Source organism: Gopherus evgoodei, chromosome 11, assembly GCF_007399415.2.
Source record: "Gopherus evgoodei ecotype Sinaloan lineage chromosome 11, rGopEvg1_v1.p, whole genome shotgun sequence".
Classification (NCBI taxonomy): domain Eukaryota; kingdom Metazoa; phylum Chordata; order Testudines; family Testudinidae; genus Gopherus; species Gopherus evgoodei.
Window position 1 is genome coordinate 46,967,677 of NC_044332.1, and position 14,754 is coordinate 46,982,430.

At 39.5% G+C, this 14,754-nt stretch overlaps 1 protein-coding gene across 1 annotated transcript in view; it reads left to right on the plus strand.

Annotated features, from left to right (window-relative positions):
- Positions 1-14,754, plus strand: part of DPP4 (dipeptidyl peptidase 4) — a 72,433-nt gene that overhangs the window by 41,325 nt on the left and 16,354 nt on the right. Inside the window, exons 15-21 of the mRNA XM_030580804.1 lie at positions 4,359-4,412; positions 5,013-5,137; positions 6,775-6,822; positions 8,489-8,587; positions 10,848-10,917; positions 12,828-13,022; positions 14,050-14,104. Of these exons, the coding sequence (XP_030436664.1) occupies positions 4,359-4,412; positions 5,013-5,137; positions 6,775-6,822; positions 8,489-8,587; positions 10,848-10,917; positions 12,828-13,022; positions 14,050-14,104 (646 nt within the window). The remainder of the gene's footprint in view (positions 1-4,358; positions 4,413-5,012; positions 5,138-6,774; positions 6,823-8,488; positions 8,588-10,847; positions 10,918-12,827; positions 13,023-14,049; positions 14,105-14,754) is intronic.

The window sequence follows — 14,754 nt, forward strand, 5'->3', positions numbered from 1 at the left end:
GCAATTAAACCTGTGATTAATCACAATTAATTTTTTGAGTTAATCGCATGAGTTAACTGTGATTAGGCCTAGTTACTAAATATTTTTTTCCATGAAGAGTCACAAAACAGTAACTGCTGTTTTGAAAATTGCTCTTTTCAAACTGTTGCCAAGAGAGAACCCTACATCCTAGCTATTTTTTATTTTAGTAACTTAGCCAAAGTGCTAAAAATATTGAGCCAGATCCTTGGCCTGGCTTGATGCCCTTTTCGCTACTTCAGGGATTCAAAGGTTACTTAAAACTGCCTTAAGTGGGCAGCTCGGGATTCCCCCAGCAAGAGAGAGTTCCTGCCATTTCCTCAGCATAAGGGATTTGTTGGTGGGGACATGGCCAGAGCTGTTACAACAGCGCATCGTGGCAATAGACACTGGTACAGCTAATGCTGAGGCTGCTTTAAGTTCCAGCAGAGGCCAAGTTGTTCCCCAGCTGCCTCCAGGATGGGTGGAAAGCCCCACCTCATCCTGTGTACCAAGCCTTGTGCCGGCACACCCAAGATTCTGTTCCATAATTTAAAATATAGGCCAAAATCAAACCATAGCTATCTTTTTCTGCTCCTGTGTAGACTTTTCTGAACTGACTTCAGCTCTGTATCAGTCAGTGTGGTCACCCTATTTTCAGTGGTGCTCCTTATTTTGTTGCTGATCTAATCAGCTATGCTGGTGTTTCCTAATAGGCAGGTTCTCCATGTGCTTTGGAATCTCTGATCCAGACCTGTAATTTCACAACACTTGGCCTCCAGGGTTACGTTTGTTCCTTTGATAAGCAATCTCAACTATAAAGACACAATTTAGATACTTCTGAGTAGTGTTTCTGTGTGCACTCAGATACTCAATGGCAGCATTCAGTATGACCTTGTCTGTGTCAAACAGACAGTAGCATGACAAATGCAAGCCAGGACTTAATGAAATCTGTGAGGGACTCTCTTCTGTCCCTCTTCAACAATCCTGGAATGCAATACAATCAGTGAGGGGGGTCAGCCTCACCTGTTTTCATGGCACTGACCATGAAGGAAGGATAATAGTCTGGCTATACTGAAAGAAGGACAGGAGACATTTGATATGGTTTTAATTAGGCTGCAACTTTATTATTAAATGTCTGGGACTATCCAGCTGATAAAAATGTACAGTACAGGTAATACCATGTTCATTCTGTAATTCCCGGGGGAGGGGGGTTCTGCCAGCTCCCCCTCTTTTTCCATCCAGGTCCCCCAGCCAATCCATTGCTGGGACCTTATCATCCACCCCACTTATAGGAGGGTTAAGGTGAGCTATAAAAAAGGGGGGTTGTTTCCCTGCTGCCTCCCTATCTCAATTATAGAAGCTCCAACTCCCCCTTCCCCCCATTTTGTTCCTTTAATGAACACCTCCAAGCCATTTATCCAGTCACTGTGTCCCTTCTCCATGGAGTACCTGCACTGGACATCCACCCCACACTTACATCGTGCGTTGCGACATACAGCCGACCACCCTTCATGCCTTGCATAGAATCATAGAAGATTAGGGTGGAAGAGCCCTCAGGAGGTCATCTACTTCAAACACCTTTTCAAAGCAGGAGCAGCCCCAACTAAATCATCCCAGCCAGGGCTTTGTCAAGCCAGGCCTTAATAACCTCTAAGTGTGGAGATTCCACTGTCTTCCTAGGTAACCCATACCAATGCTTCACCACCATCCTAATGAAGTAGGTTTTCCTAATATCCAACATAGACCTCCCTCACTGCAACTTGAGACCATTGCTTCTTGTTCTGTCATCTGCCACTACTGAGAACAGCCTAGTTCAATCCTCTTTGGAACCCCCTTCACGTAGTTGATGGCTGCTATCAAATCCCCCCTCACTCTTCTCTTCTGCAGACTAAATAAGACCAGTTCCCACAGCCTCTCCTCATTAGTCATGTGCCCCAGTCCCCTAATCATTTTTGTTGCCCTCCTCTGGACTCTCTCCAATTTGTCCACCTCCTTTCTTTAGAGGGGTGCCAAAAACTGGATGCAATACTCCAAATGTGGCCTCACCAGTGCCAAACAGAGAGGAATAATCACTTCCAATGATCTGCTGGCAATGTTCCTACCATGCTGCCCAATGTGCTGTTAGCCTTCTTGGCAGCAAGGACACACTGTTGACTCATGTCCAGCTTCTCGTCCACTGTAATCCCCAGGTTCTTTTCTGCAGAACTGCCACTTAACCAGTCAGTCCCCAGCCTGTAGCAGTGTATGGGATTCTTCTGTCCTAAGTGCAGGACTCTGCACTTGTCCTTGTTGAACCTCATCAGATGTCTTTTGGCCCAATCCTCCAATTTGTCTAGGTCACTCTGGACTTTATCCCTATCCTCTACCTATCCTCCCAGCTTAGTGTCATTTGTGAACTTGCTGAGGGTGCAATCCATCCCATCATCCAGCTTATTAATGAAGATGTTGAACAAAACTGGCCCCAGGACTGACCCCTGGGGCACTCCGCTTGATACCAGCTGCCAACTAGACATCAAGCTGTTGATCACTACCCGTTGAGCCCAACAATCTAGCCAGCTTTCTATCCACCTTATAGTCCATTCAGCCAAGCCATACTTCTTTAACTTGCTGCCAAGAATACTGTGGTAGACCATATACATTGACTTTAGCAAAGCTTTTGATATCACATCCATTGCTTTCCCCATATCCACAGAGCTAGTTATCTCATCATAGAAGGCAGTCAGGTTGGTCAGGCATGACTTGCCCTTGGCAAATCCATGTTGACTGTTCCTAATCACCTTCATCATCTCCAAGTGCTTCAAAATGGATTACTTGAGGACCTGCCTCATGGTTTTTCCAGGGACTGAGGTGGGGCTGACCGGTCTGTAGTTCTCTGGATTCTCCTTATTCTCTTTTTTAAAGATGGGCACTCTATTTGCCTTTTTCCAATCATCCAGGACCTCCCCCAATTGCTATGAGTTTTCAAAGGTAATGGCCAATAACTCTGCAATCACATCAGCCAACTCCCTCAGCACCCTTGGATGCAGTGCACCCGGCCCCATGGACTTGTGCATATTCAGCTTTTCTAAATAGTCCGTAACCTGTTGTTTCACAACTGAGGGCTGTTCACCTCCTCCCCATACTGTGCTGCCCAGTGCAGCAGTCTGGGAGCTGACCTTGTCTGTGAAGACCAAGGCAAAAAAAGCATTGAGTACTTCATTGTTTTCTACATCATCTGTCACTAGGTTGCATTCCCCATTTGGTAGAGGTCCCACACTTTCCCTAACCACCTTCTTGTTGCTAACATACCTGCAGAAAACCTTCTTGTTACCCTTCACATCCTTTGCTAGCTGCAATTCCAGTTGTGCTTGGGCCTTCCTGATTGCACCCCTGGATGCTTGAGCAATACTTTTATACTCCTCGCTAGTCATCTGTCCAAGTTTCCACTTCTTGAACGCTTCCTTTTTGTGTTTAAGCTCACAGACGATTTCTCCATTAAGCCAGGCTGGTTGCCTGCCATATTTTTATTGTTCGTTCTACACATCGGGATGGTTTGTTCCTGTGCCCTCAATAAGGCTTCTTTAAAATACAGCCAGCTCTCCTGGATTCCTTTCCCCCTCTTATTAACTTCCCAGGGGGTCCTGTGCATCAGTTCCCTGAGGGAGTCAGTCTGCAGGAACAAAGCCCTCCCTGAACCCTCTGTGGGAAAGGCAAAAAAACCTCAACTCCGCCTTTGCCAATCTGGTATTTCACCACCTAAAGGGGAGGGAGGTTGGGTGCTGCCTCAGGCTTCTCCATGTAAAAAGGAGCTTCACACACAGGGCTGTCCCTTTTAAATCATTTTGCCCATCCAGTTCCCAGTGGATGAGTCAGTGTCAGCACACTGGCCCCTTGTCCCCTTTTTCAGCAGTTGGCCTCGCTCCCCTACCCCAGCCATAAAGCACTGTTCCCTTCGTGGCCAGACAGACAAATTCCCACTGACTTAAAGGTGTCATGCAGTCGTAGCACCCCTTGCAACTACTATGTCCAAACAAGGTGTTCTCTCTAGTTGAGGGTCTGCCTTCTCACTGCTTCCTCTGAAATTGCATTAATCTCTGCAAATGCTATGGCGGGCAGAAATACCACAATATGTGAAGCAAGGTACTTGAGTGTGGTAACTTTGAATATATAAAAATAATACACTGACAGTTTGTTTTGATAGATATAAATATGAACACCACAAGATATCTCATATACTTACCTACATTAGGGAGAGTTACCTTAACTTCTCTAAAATAAAAATTCGATGCATAAAAATGTAATTAAGCAATATCTAAATGATCATTTTATGTCTTGTACACCATAAATAACTTTCTTCAACCAGTGTGTTTGTTTTATAGATACTACATCAGTAATGAATTTGGTGGAAAGCCAGGAGGAAGAAACCTTTATAAGTATGATGCTTATTATATTTCCAAATTTAGAAATGAAAAGAATGTAATGAAAATTATAGACAAGTTTAGTGATTAAGATATTCAAAATCCATTTTCCTGAATAAAATGTACAGTTCTGTATGGAATATTTAATTAAAATATTTTAGGAAAACAAGCTGTTAAATAAGACGTTGTGTTACAGAGAATAAAACAATTGATTTAGAAGATGAAAAATGCTCATTATAATAATAGTATTTTAGAGTTTTGATGATGATGTAAACTGCAGTATTGCCTGAACTCTGGAGTGCTAGTTTCTGGTTTTGCTGCCCTTAAAATCAACTGGAGTTTTGCTGTTGACTTTAATGGGAACAGGACTGCACCTTACAAACATGCCATTATATACGGTATTAAGAAAAGCACATCATAATGCAAAATGCATTGTTACTAGGGAGCTCTGTTCTACATAAATGCTTATGCATGGTTTGTACAGAGATATGTCTCTGATGTAAAATAGACAAATTCCATCTGGCGTTGTTTAGTCACCTGATAACTGTGGTGACTGAATGGACCTTCTCAGGAATGTCATTTACCTTTAAAATGAAACTTTCCATCACTTTGCAGAGTGTCGGTTGGAAATGGTCCAACCACACCTAAGTGCGTGAGCTGTGATCTGGACAAAGACAGATGTCAGTATTATTCTGCATCCTTCAGCAATGATGCACAGTATTATCTGCTGAATTGTTATGGTGAGTATGACCCAAACTAATAGATGCGAATGTGACTCAGTATTTAATTAGGAGGGGTTCAACCAACGATGTCTAAGGTACATGATAAAGAACAATGCTATGTGTTCATTGTTATTTCTTTGGATTTATGCAGTAATTAACAGCTGCCTGTCGTAGGCTCTAAGCACCCGTCACTCAAATTATAATCATAAAAATAAAATGGAATGATAGCTTACCCCAACAATCAGCAGAACTCAACCTCCCAGCAAAACATACAATTTCCCTCTCCCATGCAGATCTAACCTCCAGCAAACCCCATCTCTGAAGTCATCTGTGCAAACAGATGCATCTTGCAGTATGCTCAGGACAACAAATTTGGGTCAGTGGCATGTGCCAGTGCTGATGGCTTATCTCAAAGAATGAGCTTCTACCAGCCCTCTGTCTTCAGTTGTAAACACTTTAATGCCCTCAAGTATCACAGAGGTGACACTCTCACTCCAGAAGTGGAATGTGGACAATAGATTCTTGCCTTCTTTGATGACTGGTGGTTCACGGGGAATTAGTGGCAAAATTCCATAGGGAGACTTGTTTATTTCTCTGAAAGGGAAGATGCTGCTGTAGAGAGCTGTATATTGTGGAAGCACTTAGATGTTCCTTTGGGAGCAACTTTTTAGGGATGAGACATCCTCAGTGAGTGCGATTAATATCAGGGGTGAGATGGTAAGCCTGTTAATAAGAGTCCATGAAATATTTAGTGTCCAATATTTAGAGTCCAAGAAACATCTGAACTCATCTCCTGAGTCACTGACCTACTGGCACACACATTGGAAAGTGATAGGGATGAATTAGCTAGTTCAGCGAAAACATCTGAATCACCTGAGTTCTGAAACGCACATTGTTTTAATTACAGGTTTCGGAGTAGCAGCCGTGTTAGTCTGTATCCGCAAAAAGAACAGGAATACTTGTGGCACCTTAGAGACTAACAAATTTATTTCAGCATGAGCTTTCGTGAGCTACAGCTCACTTCTTTGGATGCATAGAATGGAACACACAGACAGGAGATATTTATACATACAGAGAACATGAAAAGGTGAAAGTATGCATACCAACAGGAAGAGTCTAATCTATCGAGATGAGCTATCATCAGCAGGAGAAAAAAAACTTTTGAAGTGATAATTAAGATGACCCATAGAAGGTGTGAGGAGAACTTAACATAGGGAAATAGATTCAATTAGTGTAATGACCCAACCATTTCCAGTCTCTGTTTAGGCCTGAGTTAATTATATCTAATTTGCATATTAATTTGAGTTCAGCAGTGTCTCTTTGGAGTCTGTTTTTGAAGTTTTTTTTGTTGCAAAATTGCCACCTTCAAGTCTGTCACTGAGTGCTGAAATCTTAAGCCAATGCTTTCGCACTTTGGGTGTCTCTCAAACATGAGGGGGGATCCTGGGTCTTCTGTGGAAAGTAGGTGGAGGACCTTTGGGGAGACTTTAGGGGTCTCAGTGATGGTCCTGAAAAGGTTCAGATACTCATCCAGAAGTTCAGCTACTTTCCCAAGCTGAACATTTTGGGATTCACAGTCGCCTAGTTAGTTTTACAGGATCATGTTTAAAAAGGCATTCAATTAAAACACCGATTTTCTTTTGTTCTGTCAATAGGTCCCGGCCTGCCCACTTCTATGCTGTCCAGAAGTAGTGACGATCATGGTATTTGATCTCTATTTTCAATTAATTGCAGCATGTGTGTCTGTGTGTAGCAGATATGCAGTTCCTTTAGTCTTAGGGTATTTTAACTTTTGACAGTCAATCATGTCCTGGCTAACTCTGAGTTTTTCCCTGAAGAATGAGATAAAATGCACTGAAATTCAGTAATCAGACTTGCCGTTTATTTCTGTTGTTGTCTTAACAAGGTGTGTTGATTTTCAGCAGTGATTTAAATCAGCGAGCAGGAAAACTTGATTTAAATTATAAATTTTACTCTTGCTTTTTACTTTTTAGTTATTTTTCTAAAGCAAGGTTCATTCTCACTGGTTGGTATAACGATTAAATGATACTGATTTGCAACTAACCGTAGCCATTACAGTAAATTTGATACTACTTTTTGCTAACCAGGAGAATATACTATATCTATATATAGCTATATAAGCAATTATATAGCTCAACATTTTGTTCAGATTCTTTAATTTCCCATTTTTATTATGTTAGAAAATAGTGCATTTCTTTTTTACCAGGTAAAGTTTTACTCATGATTTCTGCCGAGGTGAGTTTGGATGGGAGCTGGAGTTCAGTTAAAAGTGTACAAAACCAGACCTGATAAATTGTTTTTATATATAAACAATTTAACTGCCTTAAATGTGTTCGATACAAAAGGAACAAAAGCAAGTTTATTAAACCATGTATTGCATTTCAAACTGATTTATTAAAGTACATATTAACTGCAGTTAGTGAATTTCTGGATTGTTTCTGGTCACCATAAGCCAGATTTTCAAAAGTACTTAGGTGCCTAGAGGTGCAAATAGCTACGTACTGGGATTTTGAAAAGCACCTGAACAGATTCACACCCAGCTGCTATTGATTTCAATGGGAGTTGTGTGTTGTGCTTAGGTGCTTTTGAAAATCCCACTAGGGGTTAGATTGATTCATTAAGGACATTTAGGCTGAACATTGCAGTGCCTAACATTTAGGCGCCCTGCCACCAGGTGGCATTCAAAGCCCTGAGTTAGTACAATGCATAGGGAGAGTTAGGTGCCTAAGAATGAGATTCAGAGAAGCAGGCAAGCTGAGTGGAGAACTACCCACGCTAACTAATAAGAAATGCTAAGGAGAGGGGTACGGCCTAATCCCTGCCCTCAGAGGGAACTAGATAGCCAAATCTCAGTCAGATGGATGTCCTTCTCTTTGCTTGGGATTCAAAGCTGAGAGCCCTCTCATGCAGTTAGGTGTCTAAATCAGGACAAACTGAGGTGTCTTGAGGCCGAGGAGGGATTAAGAGTGGGTCATTGACTCTTTAGCCCAGTGGTTTGGGCATTCACCTGAGATGTGGGAGATCCAGGTTCCAGTTACTGCTCCAGTGGATATTTCACTACTGTATACAATGTGAAGCAGCTTCAACCATAGGTGCTGACTCTATGGGTGCTCCAGGGCTCCATTAAAAAAAAAAAAAGGCAGCAACCTGTAATTCGTTAAAATTCAAAGAGGACTCAATGATGCAGCATATTTTTATTTATTGAAAGGATTTTCATAGATTATAGTCCTTTTTGGTCTTAATATAGCTTGTAAATTTCAAATTGAATTTTAAACAGGTTTATTTTTAAAAAGGAAAAATGTATTTAAATTAAAAAATCATTGAATTTTTATCCACCTTCTTGTTTAGTCATCAGAATTCTGGAAAACAACACAGACTTGGACAGTATATTGAAGGATATTCAAATGCCTTCCAAAAAAGTTGACACCATTAGTCTGAATGGATACAGTAAGTTAAAAATATGTCTTAATTCTCTACCATTTTTAGGAAAGAGGTAATACATTTTAAAAACCCCGGGCTAGAAACTTTCTTAAATATATTCTAATTTAAATAAATACAGCCTTAGTCTTTAGTTCTTAAAACTTTTAGTTGAGAGAGAGAGAGAATGTGTGTAAATAGTGAAATGACAGCACTGTTGAAATTACACGTAATAAAATCAGCTGCTACCCTTGACAAATTTATTTTGTAGAGTGTGTATCATTGTGCTTTCTTTATGATGATGTTGTGGATGACTGCTGTTTTAGTTGATAATATATGTAGTAGGGTGAAGAGTCAAAATTAAAGGATAGAAATGCTGCTATGCCAGAAAGCTCATAGTAGAATTTTAATTGTTTTAAAGAGATTACTAGTTTATGTTAATTTAAAGGCACATTTAATGTGAGTGGCTTGTGTTTGATTACAGAGATCATGGTGGAGTGGTACTATGATTCTTCATAAATAGATGCAGGATGTACATTTCTGGAAAACTTTTTTGGATTATTAAGGCCCCCAATTCAGCAAAGCACATAAGCATGTGTGTAACTTTGAATATGTGATTAGTCCTATTGAAGTCAGTGGAATGTGACTTCACATGCTTAAAAGTATGTGTATGCTTGAATAGTGTACTGACTCCAGGCTTTCTGAATAACAATATAACAATGTGGTAGTGCTTAAAGAATTTGTTTTAAGTGGTTATTATAGTTATTAGATATGAGGCTAAATTGCCCATTAGGCGAATTTTCCACTAATGCTTTATGAATCTTGCTGGTTTGGATTTTCACGGTGTTAAGGAACCCAAACCAGCTGTTTAGGTTCATGGCCCCTTAAGTTTCCTTGGAGTCTTGCCTTGAATTGATACTGGTTTGAGGAGCATTGATAGGCTATGAGAAGTCTGCACAATGCCTTCCTGGACTATTCTTCATTTCAACCGCTAGTGTGCTAAACAAAATGAACATTCTTACAGAAATCAAGTTTTACAAACTTTTTTGATACCTCCCTCCTCCCACTGTTATCTCATGAATATTATAGCTCTCCTTTATCTTTGTGTTTCTGTCTTTTATTTCTAGTGACATTTTTAGTAGGTTTAAAGATGGAAACTACCAGGGAAGATGGAGGTTTAAAGATGATCTTCATGCTATCAGTTGTGTGTTCATCTTTTTATTCATTCTTCCTCTTACTACTTCATCTCTTCTGGGTAGAAACTGTTGGGTAAGGGGAATTTCCTCTTCTTTCTTTGTGTAGTACTACTGGGCAGAAAAAAAATCCCATTAATTTAAACTTCAGATCCAAATATCCTCTTAAATCCATGTGTCTTGTACATCTCAGTGGAGATGCCTGTACCTACATCTACGGAGCACAAAGATGAAAAACACTTTCAACAGCATATGACCCAGGGTCTTAATTTTTGAATGTTACTTAGCACCTTTGTATTTTAACATCATGTGTAGTCTGAACTCTACAAACTCCTGAAACACTTGGACTCTAACCATTAGAACACACATATTCCTACAACACTCATTATACTCTGTGCAACATCCATGCCTATAAAATCCTTCAGTGAACAAGCAAACTGCTAAGTCTGCAGCACTCCCTATATCATTCACAGTCTACCCTTAATATGTTTGGTTAACTCATCTCAGCCCAGCTCTTCCATCACAGTTCCGAGAGGATAAGCATGGAATTGCATTGCTATTACCTATTATGTAAATATAATAAAACATATTTCTAAGGTTTTGTTCATAGGCCATTGAACAGAGTTCGTTGTTCCACACTTACCTGGGAAGTTCATAATTTCCACTCAGTATCCTCTCTCATTTGGGAGATGGGGCCTAGAAAATTGACTAGAAAAGCATTTTCTGAGCTGATTCCAGACTGGCAGCACACCACTTTGTCAAGATTTCCACATTAAATGTAGGCTCAACCACAAAAAACATACCGAGTTACAATTTAAAAAAAAAAAAAAAAAAAAAGCTATATAAGCTTCAGAATTTCTAGTGACTTACTTTTAAACCACGAAGACATTATGATTTAAGGTTTCTAATTAACCTAGTAAATCTAAATCTAGACTCATTTGTTTTAGGGCATTTTTTAATAAAATAAAGCTTTTTGTACCATTTTAAAAAAATTAATGGATGACTCAAATGTACTTTACTGATTATGTGAACAGTGCAGCTATATGTTAGTTATTTCATAGCACAACTAATATAAATCAATTTTTTTTAACTTTTAGCATTGTGGTATCAGATGATCTTACCTCCGCATTTTGATTCATTGAAGAAGTACCCTTTGCTCCTTGATGTGTAAGTCTTCAAGTATATTAGCATTGTAATCACTTTCATTTCCTTCAAAGACTTCTAATAACTTCAGAAAACACACAAGTGGCCTTTAAAAGTGTTTTTAAGAGACAGAGAAACCATTGTGAATCCCAGTTTTCTATAGATTGTCATGTGTTTTGTTCTACAGTGGACCTCCTAAGCGTGTCCGCCATCAGATGCTGCAAGGTCTAACAAGGGTATCTTTTGTTTATGGCACTGGATACTCTTCAGGCATGATTCTGTGCTCTTTCCATGGGGTGCTGGGTACCCACAGCTCCCACTGAAGTCAACAGGAGTTCAGGGCACAGAAGAATTCCTCGTTATCTTGGAGGACCAGGCCCTGTTTCCAGATTGTTCTGAATATAGCTGACCATAATCCTTTTGCATTCTGACCCAAATGCCATTGAAATCAATGAATAGATTCCTCACTCTCTTTTGCTCATTCTAATGTATTTTCATTAATTATTGTTTCTTTAATGAGAATTACTGAATTGGCTGTTCATAGAAATGGCTAACAAATTTCCATATTTACTGAAAACTGGCTCCACAAGAATAGCATAATTCAGGAGTTATATTGGTTTCCTCTCAACATAGAAATCACTTACCTCTTTTTCTTTAATTGGCTAGAATTATTCATTATTTGCCTACTTATAGTTGTAATGAACAGTAAATCCCCTTCACTTGCTAAAATTCAAAACAAAACCCCTGTGCTCTCACTGACTGTCATCTGGTCCTTGGTGAGTATCAACCTTGTTTCATACAGTGGATTACTAATCATATCATTGTGAAGAATGAAGTGTGTACTCTCCAGAAAGATTATGGAGAGCACCATTTTCAGAATAGTAAAATAAGGAGTTCACATCAATAACCAGATCTGTATACATGGAAGCAATGCTGCATGCAGAGAAATCCTACCCTTGAAAGAGACCTTCAAGGGTCTCTTGAAATTCTGACATACGTATGCTTTGGTTTTGAAAGTGAAGTACATAGACATATGAGGTAGATAATGAGTCCTTTTATTGTTCAGTTCTTTTGCCGTTAACGCCTATTTTCCCTTTTAAAAAGGCTCCTCTTTTTTTCCCCAAAAGGGAAACAGAGTTGGATAGTTTTAGGACCCAGTCTTGCAGGTCTTACTCATGTGAAGTCTCCCATTAAGAATAAACAAGACAGCATGCAGTGAATTCTTCAGAAACAGAAAGCTAGATTAGTAAAGATGATACTTGCTAATCTATCTAATCTAACTGTTATCAGTCTGAGTACTTATGCAGCCCCATGTCTGAAGTACTTGAGTGCCTTCAAAGTACTTAAAAAACAGAAAGTACAATAGCAATCACTTTTCATTTCTCCCTTCCAAGCCTGCATGAAAAATAGTTTGATTAGTTTATAGAATGGGTTTTTTTTGTTTTTAAATTTCACCGATGAGTCACTGAAAGTGTGGTGAAATGACATGGGGGTTTTGTTTTGTATTTTCACAAGTGAAGGCTGTTTACTGTTGATTTAACATTTTAACGAGAAAAATAATGAATAATAATTAAATGGAGCACCAGAAATAGATTCGTTCAGTTAAACAATAGCATCAGTTTGAAACAAAGTGACAAAACATAAGAAATGGAATTTGGTTAGGATTGTTACTATAGTGCAAAGCAATTGAATTCCTAAAGAAGGCCCAGGTCCTGCAGTGCTCACTCATGTGACTATTTCCACTAAGACTGCTGCTCTCCCCCAGTAAAAGCCGGGATTTGGGATAAGCAGTGGATGAGTTTCACACATTTCTGGTGCTCAGTTGAGTTATTAAGTTTGCCTGTTCATGATTTTCAGCAATAACTGTATCACATATTCTTTATGAGAGAATAAATGAACAGCAGATGTTTGACTTCTTTGGGATTCTTTCACAGCTATGCAGGACCCTGCAGTCAGAAAGCAGATTATGCCTTCCGTATCAATTGGGCTACATACCTTGTAAGCACAGAACAGATCATTGTGGCTAGCTTTGATGGCAGAGGAAGTGGCTACCAAGGAGATGAAATTATGCATGCAATAAATCGAAGACTGGGAACATATGAAGTAGAGGATCAAATCTCAGCAGCTAGGTGAGCACACAGTGGACTGTTTTCATTAACTATTAATACGCTTGATCTCCCAACTGTCGAAGTTTTAAGAGTGATAAACCAAGGCACCTTTCTTTCTATTCAACAAACAACTCATAAAACAAAGAACATCATGACATACAGTGAAGGGAGGCTCTGCTTCATCAGCAAAAACTTTATTATAGTGGTAATATTATAGAAGAGAGAGAGGATAATCATGTCACTGTAGCATACGGCTCAGAGTCAAGAGACCCAAGTTCTACTTTGGGTTTGTCCACAAACTTCCTTTTGTGACTCTGTGCTAGTAGTCACAGTGAAATTTTCAAAATGTGTATGTTTATTATATACTGCCTCCTAATCATTACCTTACTAATATTTAACTGTTGGCTGGTGACCAATGACTTTTTGATAGGGATCACAAAAAGCAGACTATATTTTAAAACAAATTATTCTGTTCAGTTCATCAAGACTGACTTCTGTTTGTATCTGCTGAGCTAATCAGCGTTTTCCCTGTAGTCATATTCACTATTCAGCTTATACTGGTGGACCTAGTTGAAGTAAATTAAGTCAATGAGATTGCACCAATATCACTGAGAGGTGGGACTTCAGTGTTGAAAAGGAATTTTTGTGAATTGAGTTTCAGGTATTGTTTTTCAGCTCTCAGCTCTCCTGTAAGGACCAGATGTAATCCCTGCCCCTTACCATTTCATACCTCTAGGGCTGCCAGTATCATACCAAAAAAATCATGTAGGCTAAATCTGAGCTGAGCATTTTTTTTTTTTTTACAAAGCTGCCAGGTTTTGTTTTCTGTCAGTTACACACAAAAAACGCTTCAAACTCAACAGATTTTATGAAGTTCAGAAAAAGGTGGAACATTACATTTTGTCTCAAGCAATCACTGGGCCAAATGGTTCAGCATAGCTGTATAAATTAAAATGTCCGCATATTAGAAAACAGGGAATTGCATGTGATTACTACTACTCTAAAATCTCTGCCATCCAGTGAGCGTTTGATTTTTGTTTGCATTTAGAAAATTTTCTGAAATGAGCTTTGTCGATAAGAACAGAATAGCTATTTGGGGCTGGGTGAGTATTCAAATTACTTTGGCTGATGAATCTCTATTAGGTAATTATAAAGACTTAGCTGTTGTATCTTTTACTCTACACACTAACTACATAATATGAGGAAGTCTGCACTGATGCTGCTTCTTCTGAACATATCCTATGGACAAAAGGGAGAATTCCATTTACAGAGCTGTCAGATTGGTAGCTCTTCATTAAGGCCTTGCTTCAGCAAAGTTTTAACGCACAGGCCTGAATTGTAATTCTTTGAGTGATGGTCCCTATTATAGTCCACTGTGGGTTAGGCATGTGCCCAGAGCCTTCCACCTGCACTCCCACTCCCACAAGGGTGGAGAAGATTACTATCTGTTAGCCAAAGAGACAGAATTTTTGTTTTCTTACCCTATTTCTTTCTCATTGCCACGTGGTCTGGGTAGGAACCTCCAGTATCCATAGCTTTGGCTTTTTCCCTACAAAATAACAAATGAATTTAGCCTTGTAAATAGTTTTTACAGTTTACAGTTCAGTGTTCTATTGATCTCTTAAGGTTTAGAGTTAGGAAACTGCCCCCTCCCCCCCGTACCCTGTTCAGGTACCTGACTATGCTCTATGATACATATTCTAGAGCTATAGCTATTGTCGTCATCATGCTCAGGGAGTCATGGCTCCATGCG